The 13,290-nt window shown below is 48.7% G+C and overlaps 3 protein-coding genes across 3 annotated transcripts; 2 read left to right on the top strand and 1 right to left on the bottom strand.

The window, feature by feature from the left end:
- Positions 1-1,312: 1,312 nt before the first annotated feature.
- AO090005001212 (putative choline transport protein) lies at positions 1,313-3,120 on the top strand (the record flags this gene model as incomplete). The annotated part of the gene is made up of 3 exons (XM_023232725.1): positions 1,313-1,504; positions 1,729-2,309; positions 2,364-3,120. 3 exons carry the CDS (start codon positions 1,313-1,315, stop codon positions 3,118-3,120), a joined length of 1,530 nt encoding a protein of 509 aa, XP_023089273.1.
- A 461-nt stretch (positions 3,121-3,581) lies between these two features.
- AO090005001213 (DEAD/DEAH box helicase) lies at positions 3,582-6,537 on the top strand (the record flags this gene model as incomplete). Its single annotated transcript, XM_001818113.1, has 2 exons — positions 3,582-3,847; positions 3,930-6,537. The coding sequence occupies 2 exons, from the start codon at positions 3,582-3,584 to the stop codon at positions 6,535-6,537; spliced, it is 2,874 nt and encodes a 957-aa protein (XP_001818165.1).
- Positions 6,538-7,073: 536 nt separating this feature from the next.
- On the bottom strand, positions 7,074-12,206 carry AO090005001214 (uncharacterized protein; the record flags this gene model as incomplete). Its single annotated transcript, XM_023232712.1, has 1 exon — positions 7,074-12,206. The coding sequence occupies one exon, from the start codon at positions 12,204-12,206 to the stop codon at positions 7,074-7,076; it is 5,133 nt and encodes a 1,710-aa protein (XP_023089274.1).
- Between the last annotated feature and the right edge of the window lie 1,084 nt (positions 12,207-13,290).

Here is a 13,290-nt window from a genome sequence, read left to right as displayed (position 1 = left end):
AAGCGGACTGCGCGTAATCGCCAAATTAAGACATGGACTGTTCTGCCGGGGCCCCGTGTCATTGGCCCCGGTCTTTAATTAAAGTTAGGCTCCAAAAAACAGACTTTCTTGGTGGCAAGGGGCAAGTGGAACAATGTCTGTGTCTCTGCCGTTCCCCGTGCTAAGTTGCTAACTTAACTCGCCGTTCTAGCCTTATTGTGCATTTTTGTGTGCATGAAACTACTACCTCGCCCTTGTTTTTTTATTTTATTTTATTTATTTCGTTTTTGATTTTCTCCGCTAAACTAATACCATCACCTCTAACTAACTACCTAAAATCTCTTTTACCCTGGTTACCAAATCAATAGTCCAAGACTTACAAGGAAACGGCGGAGGTGAGAGAGTTTGGGACTCTGCTACGGTAGTATCGCTGAAGGTTGTAACAGAAGTTGCATTCTGTATTTCCTTTCATTAATCCAACTCATAGTAGGTACTAGATCTCCAGTAATACTTCCACTCATAATTACTTAACCGATCGCGGGAAGACGGAGTGGTCTGACGCACTACTACTTGCATGAGACCTTTTAAGTGCGGGAAGGTTGCCATATGGCATATCCTACAAAGATAACCAAAGTGGGGAGGTTCATGGTATTCAAGTATTGTCTGAAACTCGATCTCAGCCTTAGAAGAGGAAAAGGAATCCTATTTTCTTTTCAAAGCACATACGTAGGGATCATCTTCCTTCCGGGAGATGATCTCAAAGGGTTTGCCCATCTGCTGAAGCTCCCCCTTCAGGTAAAGACTCACACTTTTCCCCGGTCCCCCCTGTTCTCAGCATCCAACCAGCACGTTTCCCCGGCCCACTTTATACTGGCCACTGGCCACCAAGGAGGGCGGTTGACATCGATGATTTGCTAGGAATGACTGAAGTGTCCGTACTCCGTAGTAATCCAACTGTTAGTCCTCAAACTAAGAAGTATCCTGCTCCAGTGTATAAACTCTTAGATTCACACCAGAATCATATCTTTCATAATTTTTTTTCCTTCGCTCAATATCTTTGTCTCTAACCCACTATCTACTAGTAATAATTTAGAAGCAATGCCCGGCCAATCTTGCTAACTAAATCCCATCGTTGCCCTGGTCATTCATTTCAAACCATAGAGGGATCCCATTCTCGCCCCACGTCCTTGCGATTTTCTTCTCTTAAGACACCTCCATCCAGCCTTTCTATTCTCGCACTCCTTCTCTTTCTCCGACTCGGTTTTACTTCATCTAATAACTCACTTTTCCCCCCTAAACCCACGTCACGCAAGTGGTCGTGTTATCTTCGACGATGGCAGCTGCGGAGGGGCAAGAGCCAAAAAAAGCGGGAGCTATCGAATCGGCGGCGGAGGACCAGTCACCGGGAGAATTGATTAATGCATCCGGACATCGTCAGGAACTCGACCGGAACTTCAGTTTGCTAAGTATTTGTGCCGTGGCTGTTACGACCGGAAATACATGGATCGCACAAGGAGGCAGTGTTGTATGTTATACATCGTCGCCACTCTAAAGAGGAAAGCAAGGACATCTCAACTGATGATCGAGTTAGGTCACTGCTCTGAGCAATGGGGGACCATCGGGTGTTATTTATGAATTGTACGATAAGCCTCGCTATTGCTACTATCGATCGTTTTAACACTAACGGGAATATCAGCATTGCCGTGTCGGTCTGCTACTGGTTAGTGGCAGCCTCAATCGCGGAGCTAGCATCGGGAATGCCTTCGGCCAGTGGTGGTACGTTTAACAATGATCTTATGTCGCTCGATTCAATGTGGTTTCGCTAATATCAAGTCAGTGTACCACTGGGCCTCCATCACAGCGGGGAAGTATGGCCGAGCATGCGGTTTTTTCGCGGGCTTCTGGAACTGTCTGGCCTGGATCCTCGGTGCTGCTTCTATGTCTGCTATTTTGGGACAGCAGACTGTCTCCATGTATGCCCTGATGCATCCCGGATTCGTGCCCCAGTCGTGGCACATATTTGTCAGCTTTATCATCTGTACATGGCTTTGCTGCGCCATCGTCCTTTTCATGAACCGGTTTCTCCCGCATATCGGCAACCTTGGAATGTTCTTCATCCTTGCGGGTGTGTTCATTACAATCATTGTCTGTGCCGTCATGCCCCATGTGAACGGTACTGGCTACGCATCAAATTCGGATGTGTGGCGTACTTGGCAAAACGGTACTGGATATTCTAGCGAGGGATTTGTCTTCGTTGCCGGTATGCTCAATGGTGCTTACAGCGTGGGCACGCCTGACTGTTCGACCCATCTTGCAGAGGAGATCCCCAGGTATGTACCACCATAAAACCCATATTTGCGCCGGAGTCTCTAATCAAATGGCAGACCGAGTCGGAACATCCCCAAGGCCGTCCTCGCCCAGATGACGGTCGGTTTTATTACCGGCGTCCTCTACATGGTTGCAGTGTTCTACTCGATTACCGATCTAGATGCAGTTATCTCAAGCGTCTATGGCTTTCCTCTAGCCGAAATCTATCATCAGGCGACGGGGTCTAGGGGAGGAGCCCTTGGTTTACTCATTGTGGCTTTTCTCCCAACCGTTGTTACATGCGCCGGCTGTTATATCACTGCTGGCCGTACTCTGTGGACCATCTCCCGCGATAGAGCGACTCCGTTCTCCGGCTGGCTTGCGCGCATCAACACCCGTATGCACAACCCTTTCAATGCTACTCTTGTTTGTGGTGTGATCGTCACAATCCTCGCCTGTATCTATGTCGGCTCCACCACCGCCTTCAACGCTTTCGTCGGCTGCTTCGTGCAATTGTCCAGTCTTTCCTACTGCGCCGCCATTCTTCCACACCTTTTAACTCGTCGTTCTACATTCACCCCGGGCCATTTCTGGATGGGGCGCATTGGCTATGTTATTAACGCCTTGTCCTGCATCTATATTCTCGCTTTTGTCGTGATCTTCTGCTTCCCGTATGCTTTGCCCACCGACGCGGCTTCGATGAATTACGCTAGTCTGCTGACCGGAGGATTGACAATATTTGTGACCATCTGGTGGCTCTTCCGGATGAGATCCTATGAAGGACCGAAATTCGTCCCTTTGACAGACAAGGTGTTGATGGATGACGCTAAATAAGAACTTCCAGAAGGGTGAAGTTCGATAGAGATATCGAACATACTAGATATCTTGATAGATAGCTCACACTCGCTACAGTATGTTTACACTTACGACATGTATATTTTCTTGAAGTTTAATTCGGACAAAAATAAGGCTGTTAGCCTAGGCCCTAGTTCCATGAATAACATATAATAATTCTAGTTTACTTCATGCTTAGATGAATTGAGTAATAACTGGTACTGCAAACCAGGATGTTTATTACCTATCAAAATTAAGATTCCTACAGTATTCACTGTACTAGTATTCATCGGTGCAGAATGGAAATTACTGTATTTAACTATACTTACTTGTTCTGGCAATACTCAACCTCAACCTAGATCATGTGATCACGCGTTTCCTCGTGGCGCGTCTGACGGGTAAAGACACTCGTTCTGAAAGGAACGAAATGTTACCAAAGAGAAGTCTAAAGGCCACACGACATGGTCTTTAAACCGTTCAAACCTCCTTTGATAAGGAAAAACACGCAGGCTTCGAATACAAAACCAGACCTCCCCATCGATACTCTTGACAACCATGGCCCGCCAGCTAAGAGGCCGCGTCTGCACCAAGAATGTACCGTGGATAGTGCAGGTCCATCGATGAGAACTGAGAGGAAGCCTTTGGTCCAAGTGAGCAATACATGTGAATCAGGAGACGACAATGTCAAGGACGAGTCTGCAGGAGAGCGGTATTTTAATGTTTTATGGTATGACCTTGTCACTACCGTATTCTTAAAGGATGAGAGAGAAGGACAGGGACCAAAAGACAAGAAAGCTGACAGTTTTCAGGCGGAAACCTACCACTAAGAAGAATAAGACCTGGGATGGTGATGGTATACTCTCAGTGCGGAATGGCTATGCTCATTTGCGAGACGTCTCGGGCAAGGACATGGGCCGGGCTATACAAGCCTCTTATCTTGAACCTGGAACTATGCTCTCGATCGGAGGCAAGGAAGTTGAGATCGACTCCGAAATGTCGAAGAACGAGTATCTGTCCGGGAAGCAGTTTCTTGAAGCAAAGCCTAGCCCAACTCCGCCGGTAGCGCCACCGAAGAAAGGTTTTGTGTCTGTGTCGGGAAACAAGCCTAGCACGTCGGCTGCCAAGGAGAACCCAGGGGAGAAAGGTCAAATGCAGATTATTCCGAATCCTGCATCGAGGAAACAGAGCTCTATATCTAGCGCATACAAAAGACCCCTGTTAGAAAATACTATTATCCCACAGAAATCTGAGGAGGAGCCCGTTCCTCGTCATGACCCCAAGCAGCCCGGTGCACTGGTGATGAAACGGCCAGCATCCGCTCCTAAGGGGAAAAGAATTGTCGACGTTGTGGTTGATCCTATTCTTGCCAAACACTTGCGGCCGCATCAGCGTGAGGGAGTTAAGTTCCTTTATGAATGTGTCATGGGGATGCGATCGTTCAATGGCCAAGGTGCTATTTTAGCGGACGATATGGGCCTGGGTAAAACCTTGCAGACAATCACGCTATTATGGACCTTGCTTAAACAGAATCCGATCTATGAGAATCCCCCTGAAGTTAAGAAAGCACTTATCGTGTGCCCTGTGACTTTGATCAATAACTGGAGGAAGGAATTCCGGAAATGGCTTGGGAATGAACGAATTGGCGTATTTGTCTTTGATGACAAGCGAAAACGACTGACTGATTTTACCAGGGGTAGAGCATACAATATCATGATTGTTGGTTATGAAAAATTAAGAACCGTGCAAGAAGGACTTGCACAAGGAGCTGGGGTCGACATCATAATTGCGGATGAGGGCCACAGACTCAAAACACTTCAAAATAAGAGTGGACAGGCGATACAGTCGCTGAATGCCACTAAAAGAGTGATTCTCTCGGGTACTCCGATCCAGAATGACCTGAAGGAATTCTTCGCGGCGGTGGATCTCGTGAACCCGGGAGTTCTGGGAAATTTCAAGGCATTTGTACGCGAATTCGAGGTTCCTATTGTGAAGAGCAGACAGCCAGAGGCAACAAGGAAAGATATCGAGAAGGGAGAAGCCAGAAATGAAGAGCTCCGTGAACTTACCTCTCAGTTCATGCTACGGAGAACCGCGGACATTCTTGCAAACTACCTTCCACCAAAGTCAGAATACATACTCTTTTGCGACCCAACGCCCACCCAAGCGAACATTTACCAAAACGTGCTCGCGTCACCTGTATTTCAATGTGCCGTTGGCAACTCAGAGAATGCTCTACAGCTCATCACTATTCTGAAGAAGCTCTGCAACAGCCCTTCACTGCTTTCCCCAAGAAATGTAGACGAAAAACCCAGCGAAACAATCGCAGCTCTACTATCCTCTCTACCTCCGAACCTCCTACGACACTTTTCTCCATCCTCCAGCGCTAAAATCCGAGTCCTAGACCAACTACTACACATCCTGCATACCTCAACTTCAGAGAAAGTCGTTCTCGTTTCAAACTACACATCCACGCTCAATCTGTTAGCTACGCTCCTAACCTCATTATCACTTCCATTTCTACGACTAGATGGCTCGACTCCAGCGCAAAAAAGACAATCCCTAGTCGAAGACTTCAACCGCTTCCCAACAAACCGCTGCTTCGCATTCCTCCTATCTGCTAAGGCAGGAGGCACGGGGCTGAATCTAATAGGCGCCAGCCGCCTCATCTTATTCGACGTGGACTGGAACCCAGCCACCGACATCCAAGCCATGGCCAGAATCCACCGCGACGGGCAAAAACGACACTGTCGAATATACCGCATCCTACTGAAGGGCAGCTTGGAAGAGAAGATCTGGCAACGCCAAGTGACCAAGCTCGGACTCGCAGATAGCGTCATGGAACACAAGGATAACGCTGCCCAGTTCTCTCGAGATGAACTAAAAGACCTCTTCCGTCTCGACCAGGATAGCAAATGTCAAACGCACGAGCTTCTAGGCTGTGATTGTGGGGGCAGGGGACAAAATGTGTCAACCTCGGACTCTCACGCTGGCTCCCCGGCAGACGGACAAGGCAATGTATTGGATTCAGATGATTCAGAGGAAGTGGAAGAGGACTTCCCGGACGTTCTGACCCTCATTAAAGCTTCCAAGCTGGACATGAAGAAGCAAGAGCGCATGATTGAGGCGACTCGCGGGGCACGCCGTGGGGGTAGAACGACCAAAAGCACTGATGGCACCAAATCTGACAAGCAAAAGGATAAGATGCAGCAGTCGCTGTCTCAATACTCCCATATCGATCCCTGTCACCTAACAACCACAACTGATGATACGCAAGATATCCAACAAGTTATTGATGACGACGTGCTTCTCTCTATGTTAAAAGAAGAGGATAATAGGATAAGTTTCGTTTTCAAGAAATCTAGCGTGGCGTTGGCAAAGGACACGGATTCGTCGATGCCGGTTGTTTTATCGGACTAAGGATAGAGTATCCTCGTCTTGATGGACTGTAGATGCTATTGCCGGTATTTAGGATTATCATATAGACATAATGTATTTCTTCAATAACATGCAGTACCTGACATAACCGTTTCTCAGTCTGCGTTTCATCACAGGGCTATGGAACGAAATAATTCGCTTATGAAAGGTGCTATGACACTGTTTAAAGTTTTACTGATGATGATATGATGATGATGATGCTATACTTGGAACAATATGTAACATAATAGGATAGAGATCAATCATTTCTTGTCTCATAGGCACATACATACATGCAAATGACATCTATTGTCGTAACTCACATAAACAAAAATAGAGCAACATTTGGAAAGCAAAGCGACAAAACTGAAGGGGGTATGGGTATGCAAGATCACTATCTATCAATTGAAACGCAACTGGTTCGAGGCAAAATGCCAGGGTAAATGATGGAAGGAAAATAAACAAAGGAGTGTTGAGAATTCGAACATCTGTAAGGTAAAATTGCGACACGTATGACGCATGTGAGTGACTGAAGATATCTAGTATCTGAGTTTTCCAACGAGGCCAAATGTATATGCTGCCTCGGCTTCGCTCTTCATTTGGATCATGTATATCTTAGACGAGCCACCGGTAACACCGCCTTTCTTCGGCATGGCGCCACCTTCAGTCTCTTCCCAAACTGACACGGCAATGCCTGTCCTTGCGACTCGTTCGAAGGAACTTTCAGGAAGGCAAACATCAAGAAGAACCTCACCACGTGTCTTGCCGCGGATGAGAATACGCTTTTCAGAATCTATAGTGCGCCGGGGAGAGGTAGCTCCAGAAGCTGGTGGACTTCCTTCAACACTTTCTGCTCCAGTATTGGTATCGTTGGATCCACCGACAGCTGTTTCTGACCGTCGAGGCTCCGCGGTCGCCGGCATAATCGTTAGCCTAGCAGCACCCATATCACGCCATTTGGACTGAGTCTCGCGCATGTAAAGCCTAATTTTTGCGTTCGAAAGGCCAATACCGTCGACATTCTTAATAGCGGCTGCTATTCGGCCAATTCCCGAAGTGGATGTGTGGTTTGTTCCCGAACCAGCAGAGCTTGAGTATAAGCTATCTTCTTTTTGATCACTCCGAGAAGTAACCGAGGATCGAGCAATGCTAAACATCTTACCCCCTGCACCAAATCGTTTCAAAGCTGAGAATGCACTACTCATAGTCCCAACGCTACTCTCGGAATTGTCGGCAAGTGAGCGAGGGGAGCTTGACGCACGGTAGCTCTTCCTGCGACGTGGCCAACCGAATAACCCCCCACTCTTAGGAGGGCGCTCTAGAGGAGTGGGCTGTTGCGCGAAAGGGCCTCGGGCGTTTTGCAAAGCTATGTAGGTAGGGTTGGTGGTGCGCGCCTGGTTTATGAGGCCGTACAAGATCTCGCATTCATCTGCATTCCGGGAACGGAACATAATATTGTTGCTCCATGATACTTTCGACCGTTCAGCAGGAGGAGAGCGGATACTGATGTCAATCGCTGTACCACGTCGGATGGGTACAAGGGGTGTTAGTTCGAGAGCAATCAGTGGTCGTTCCCGTTTGGACGGTGTGTGATCGTCGTCCGAGGCAGAGGCCGATTTCACGTCATATGCTTCGACTAGTCCAGGACTAACATGAATATTACATTCATCAGGCAGGAGGCTCTCCCAGGAACCTTTATCGGACCATGCAAAGACGGAAGCAACGGCGGTGGACGACTTGTTGGGCTGTGAAGGGACGGACCTATATCCACCTTGAGAGACAGAATTTGAAGGAGACAGAGAACTAGTTGCGGACGTAATCACGGAGGCCGGCACAGTCAGTTTTGAAACGTGGTGCTCTTGGAGAGGCGGTAGTTCGTCCTCCGAATCATCATCTGAACTGTCCGATCCCGAGTAATCCGATTCGGAGTACAAGTCGTAGCGTCGCACAGTTGACGTTTCGGAGTCTGAGTAAGTTTCGTCGGATGCCGTGGAAGGCTCGTATTCATGCTTCAATGGAGAAGAACCACGACGTCTAGACAGGGGTCCGCTTGGACTAAGGATTGGGGCATTTGAAAGACTCGATCCTGTCGAACTTGGGGAACGAGAGTGTGGCGGGGGTGGAGGGGGTTCTTCACCATTTGTTGGCTCGGAAGTGTCGGAGTTGGAACGAGAGTGACCTTTCTTCCGTGTAGGAGTCTGGGGTATACTGTATGAATCTAGCACGTACTCGTCGTCTGACGTAGATTCCAAAGACTCAGAGATGTACGTCTGACTGCTGCCTTTTCTGAGCTTTGGAATAATAGGTAAGTCCATAGAAGGGACAGATGATACTCGAGGGGAAATCGCTTCGGGTTCATCCTTTGTAGGAGTCTTCGGGGGATGTTGTTCTTTATGGACTTTCTTTTCGTCATGATCTGGACGATGAGTTGTAGGCTCCGCCTTAGGGCCACCGGCATTGTGATCTTTGGGCAGACTAGGAACCGGGGGGTTATCCTCGTCATGCCGTACAACCCTCTTTGCTTTTGATCGTTTGAGGCTAGTGGGGGATCTCTCGTCGCCAGTTGCAGTTTTTCGTGGGTCTCTAGAATGTAGTATTGACTGCTGTGTTCGTGGCGATGGCTTGGTTGGCGAATCTGATTCCCCGGCAGCATAGTCTGATTCGCGGGTAATTGCAGTTTGTAAGGAAGTGCGTGAGTCGGTCGCTAAAGAAGACCCGACAGTGCTCGGACCAGATGAATTCTCCCTGGGCGAGCAGCGCCGCAGTGTACCAGAGACGGCCCTCTCGCCGATAGGAATATCGACAGTGATAGAGCTCGTTGGAAGCTCCTTGGTTTCAGTGCAGGAGGAAGCTACTTGTGCTCGCTGCCGCTGCTTCGCTCGTTCAACGAAGCTCTGGCTTCGGCAAATTACTGGTGGCACCGGGTTCAGACCAAGCATTTGAACCCACTCAAACCCAACATCTTCCTCGTCGATCCGGAGAACAAGAATTTCTTGCCAAGCATTTGGTTGCCCCGGAGGACTGCGCAACATGACTACGATTTCTCCTTTCATGTCGCCATTGCGAGCAGAGACAAACGCAAGGTCCATTGGAGGGAAAAGAAGCCAACGATCCGCATGATCGATCTCGCAAATAAGGAGATCCCCTCCAGCACCGTTATCGGGTGTATTGTCTCTCAGGAGGAGCTCTGCGCGGCAGTCTATAACCTGCCCGGTCGAATGATACAGAGAAAGGTTGAAGAAATCTCGAGCTCGGACCCTCCGAGCTCTATTCACAGTCACACCGGCAAGCGGTCCTAGAGTCGCAGGATCGCGAGCTCGAGTCGGGTCGATGCTTGCAGCAGATTCGTCTTCAAGTCTCGCCCGCTCTTCACGCGCACGACGGCGAGCTTCGTTTACCAGGCCCTGGTACGCCACTGATACGTCCTCGGCCTTCTCAGACGGCTGAAGCATATTGATCCCTTTGAAAGTCTTTGCAAGATATTTGAGACGCACCAAAGGCCGTTTCAACAAATATGCGACATCAACCTTTTCGCCATCACTATCAATGACATCCCCATTTTCGTCCCTTGCCATACCTTCGTCCAAGCTCTTGGTATCGGCATTGTTCGCCGCCTCACTTTCGTCAAGGGGGGCTAGGTTTACAATAACATCCTTGAACCCCAACCTCCAGGACTTGAGGTAGTCACGGTACACTTTCTGTGCTCCCTGTGCCCATGTAAGCAGGGAATCTGCATTGTCCTGGGGAATTCGCTTATGCAGCGTCTTCAAGCGCTCGACCGCAACACCCATGTCCACTATTGGCTTACTAAAATTTAATTCGTCTTTCGGGTCCATTGATGGCCGAAAGAGACCAGCAGCAATTGCAGAATCGGATTTTGAAAGGACGCAGGTAAGCAAGACAGGAATGACCCCACCAACTAATGTTTTCAGCTCACGCATATATTTGACTTCATCGGCTGATAGTTCCTTGAGAAGCTCAGGCACGGTGGCATTGGTGATGCGACTTTTGTTGGTGCGGATGCTACGGGCAGACCTGATACTCCTGCTCCTGCTGTTTGGCGCAGAGAGAACAGACATGAGGTCATCATGTGTGGTAAGCCGTCTTTTCAATTGGCTCGACACTACCGGAAGAGAATCGGGATCAAACTGGTCCCTTTCTTCCTGTTCTTCCTTTTCTCCCACTGGAGTTGAGCCACGCGCCTCTGACGGGACATCAGGAGCAGGTTCTTGGGGTCGGGCATCATCACCTGTCTTGATTGACTCAACGGACGCGATAGTGGACAGTCGGTGGTCTCCTGTGCTGGGAAATGGTCGTTCTCGGTGGAGCGGGACCGGCGCATTGCTACCAGACACCTCAGAGACCTCAGAGACTGTCTGTGTTTCAGTCAAAGTGATGTCTTGCACCTCGCTAGACGTCTCTTTTTCGGGGGAGCTACTTCCCTTATTACTGGAAGAAGACCGGCTGTTTCTGTGTCCAGTAGATCGCTTCTCACTCAAGGTCGAGCTTGTCTCCAATTGTGGTTCTTGTGAAGTCATTATCTCATCCGTCATCGACTTTACTCGCTCCTCCCTACTTGGCACTCGTCGCTTACTTGTGCTCTTCCGTCGAGAATCACTCTCCGCTCCCGAGTCAGTGGTATGAGAGCGACCTTCCTCTCGTTTTGTCGACAGCTTAGCCCTATTGCTCTTGGTATTCAGAGGTGCGGGGACTTCCACGTCCGGATCAACATCGTCAAAAAAAGGATCTGATGTTCCAGAAAGCCATGCCTCAATTTTTGAACCCCTGTGAGGTCCAGGTTTGGGGGCTTCTGGTTTTACAAATATCTTTCTTGATTCCCCGAACATGTGCTCAAAGATACCACCCTTTGGTATCTTTGGAGGGGGTGCGCGACTTTTCTGATTTGGAGTTGTGCCTCGGGCGCGGCGTCTTGATAACTCTGAGAAATCAGCTTCACTTGCCGTCCACTCAAAGTCGTCGTCATTGACGCTGCCTTTCTTCGAAGCATCGTCTGCCAATTCCGGTCTAGCAGCTGCATGTGGTTTGCCCGCACTAGTGGGCCGTGAGGTAGACTTAGTCGACCCATTATGCGATGCAGTTTCTTCTTCGATTTTGCTTCCTAGTAGGGAATCGCCCTCCCGATATACCCTAGACTTCCTCCGTTCTCTGCTCCTCGAGTCTGCACCAGCTTTTTCTCTCTCCACGCTCCGGGCGGATGGGGAAGACCGTGGCTTATCCTCCTTCCTTGACTCATTTCTCCCCGCCCGAGGACTCCGGATCGGGTCATTGGTCGTGTACTGTGAAATACGTTTTGGCGGCGGTAACTTGGATGCAGGAGCTTGTGTGGGGGTGCGATTCAACTTCCAGTGTTCGTCGCTGATAACTCGTTTCCGGGGGGTGCTTTTACTTCGCTTTCTTGTTGTGGGCCCCCTCGTAGGCTTGGATTTCGAATCGACAGTCGAATTCTCCTCATCTTCCTCGTAATAAACAACTTCATCCGCTGTGATTACACCTCCTCCTTGCTGCTGCCACTTGCGGACCTTCTCCCGCACCGAATTTGTGTCATATATCCCCAGCGGCTGACCGATATCCAGCGGTTTTGGCTTTGTTGGGGTGGATTTAGTATTTCCCCCAAGATTGGAGGGGCGATGCGGCGTTGCGGGAGACGGCATCGATGTCTGCGACCGAGACGATCATTAGCACGATTAATAGGAACAAGCGAACTGTCATATAACATAAAAGAAGACAGGTGATTGTGAGGCTGCCGTCCGTATACTGGTGGGTGGGTTATTTTGTTGATAGCATGTGTTGTACCCGACGACGTCACTCGGTGATTGTTTGTTTATTGGCGGCAATTTAGAACCCTTGCAGGGGGAGCTGTGTACTTACAGCAACGTAGTCCCAGTTGATCTTCCAGAGAACACAGATACGGGAAGAAGTCGATCCCAGCTTCAAGGAAGGAAAGAAAAAGAAAGAAAAGGAAAACAGAGAAAAGAGAATTGAAACAGGCGGTGGGCGGGTGAAGCGCAGATGGGGAAGTGCAAGTGACTTAAGTTCCTGCTGATGATGGAATTGCGGGTCAGCTGCCTAATGCTCTTTCTTGCTCTGTTTTTGTCATTTTAAGCTTGACAAAGATATAATGGGAAAAGCAAAAGGGTTTAGTGAGGGTGTATAGAGATTACTATCTTATGATGGCCACAGCAACTGTAATCATAAACAATCATATAGATTACCACTACTATAAGCAATGTCTTAAGTTGGGTAGGAAGATCCCAGTATTGTCAAATCTAGACGAGATGATTCGATCAGTGGAGGTCCTGTACGTATGAATGTACATACATACATAAATACCCTCTTCTAGTATGTACGGAGTACCAAATGTATTGTAACCGTACACTGACGGAGTTTTAGTTCAGTTTTTGCTAGCGCTGAGCTACGGGCTGCCCGGGAAACCAGATGATCAACACCAAGAGATCTAGCACCAAGGCAGGAAATGGCACATGATTGGATCTAACCGCTTCTAGTTATATTATTTGGCTCAGCGCCCCGTTCCTTTTCTTATTAGACGCCTACGGTCTAGACCGTTTTAAACCCAGTTATCCATGGATGGATCCCTTGTCCTTGTCTTTGTACAGGTGGTGAAATGCTTCAACCCTATAGCCGTCTCTTAGGTCAGCAGACCCACCACGCACTTCGGCGTGTTGGTCTGCCTCACCCAAACGATAATTCCCACCTAAACGATAAATTTGAAGCTAT

Source organism: Aspergillus oryzae, chromosome 1 (genome assembly GCF_000184455.2).
Source record: "Aspergillus oryzae RIB40 DNA, chromosome 1".
NCBI classification, from domain to species: domain Eukaryota; kingdom Fungi; phylum Ascomycota; class Eurotiomycetes; order Eurotiales; family Aspergillaceae; genus Aspergillus; species Aspergillus oryzae.
Note: the sequence above shows the minus strand (reverse complement) of the source record. Positions and strands in the feature narration are given on the sequence as shown.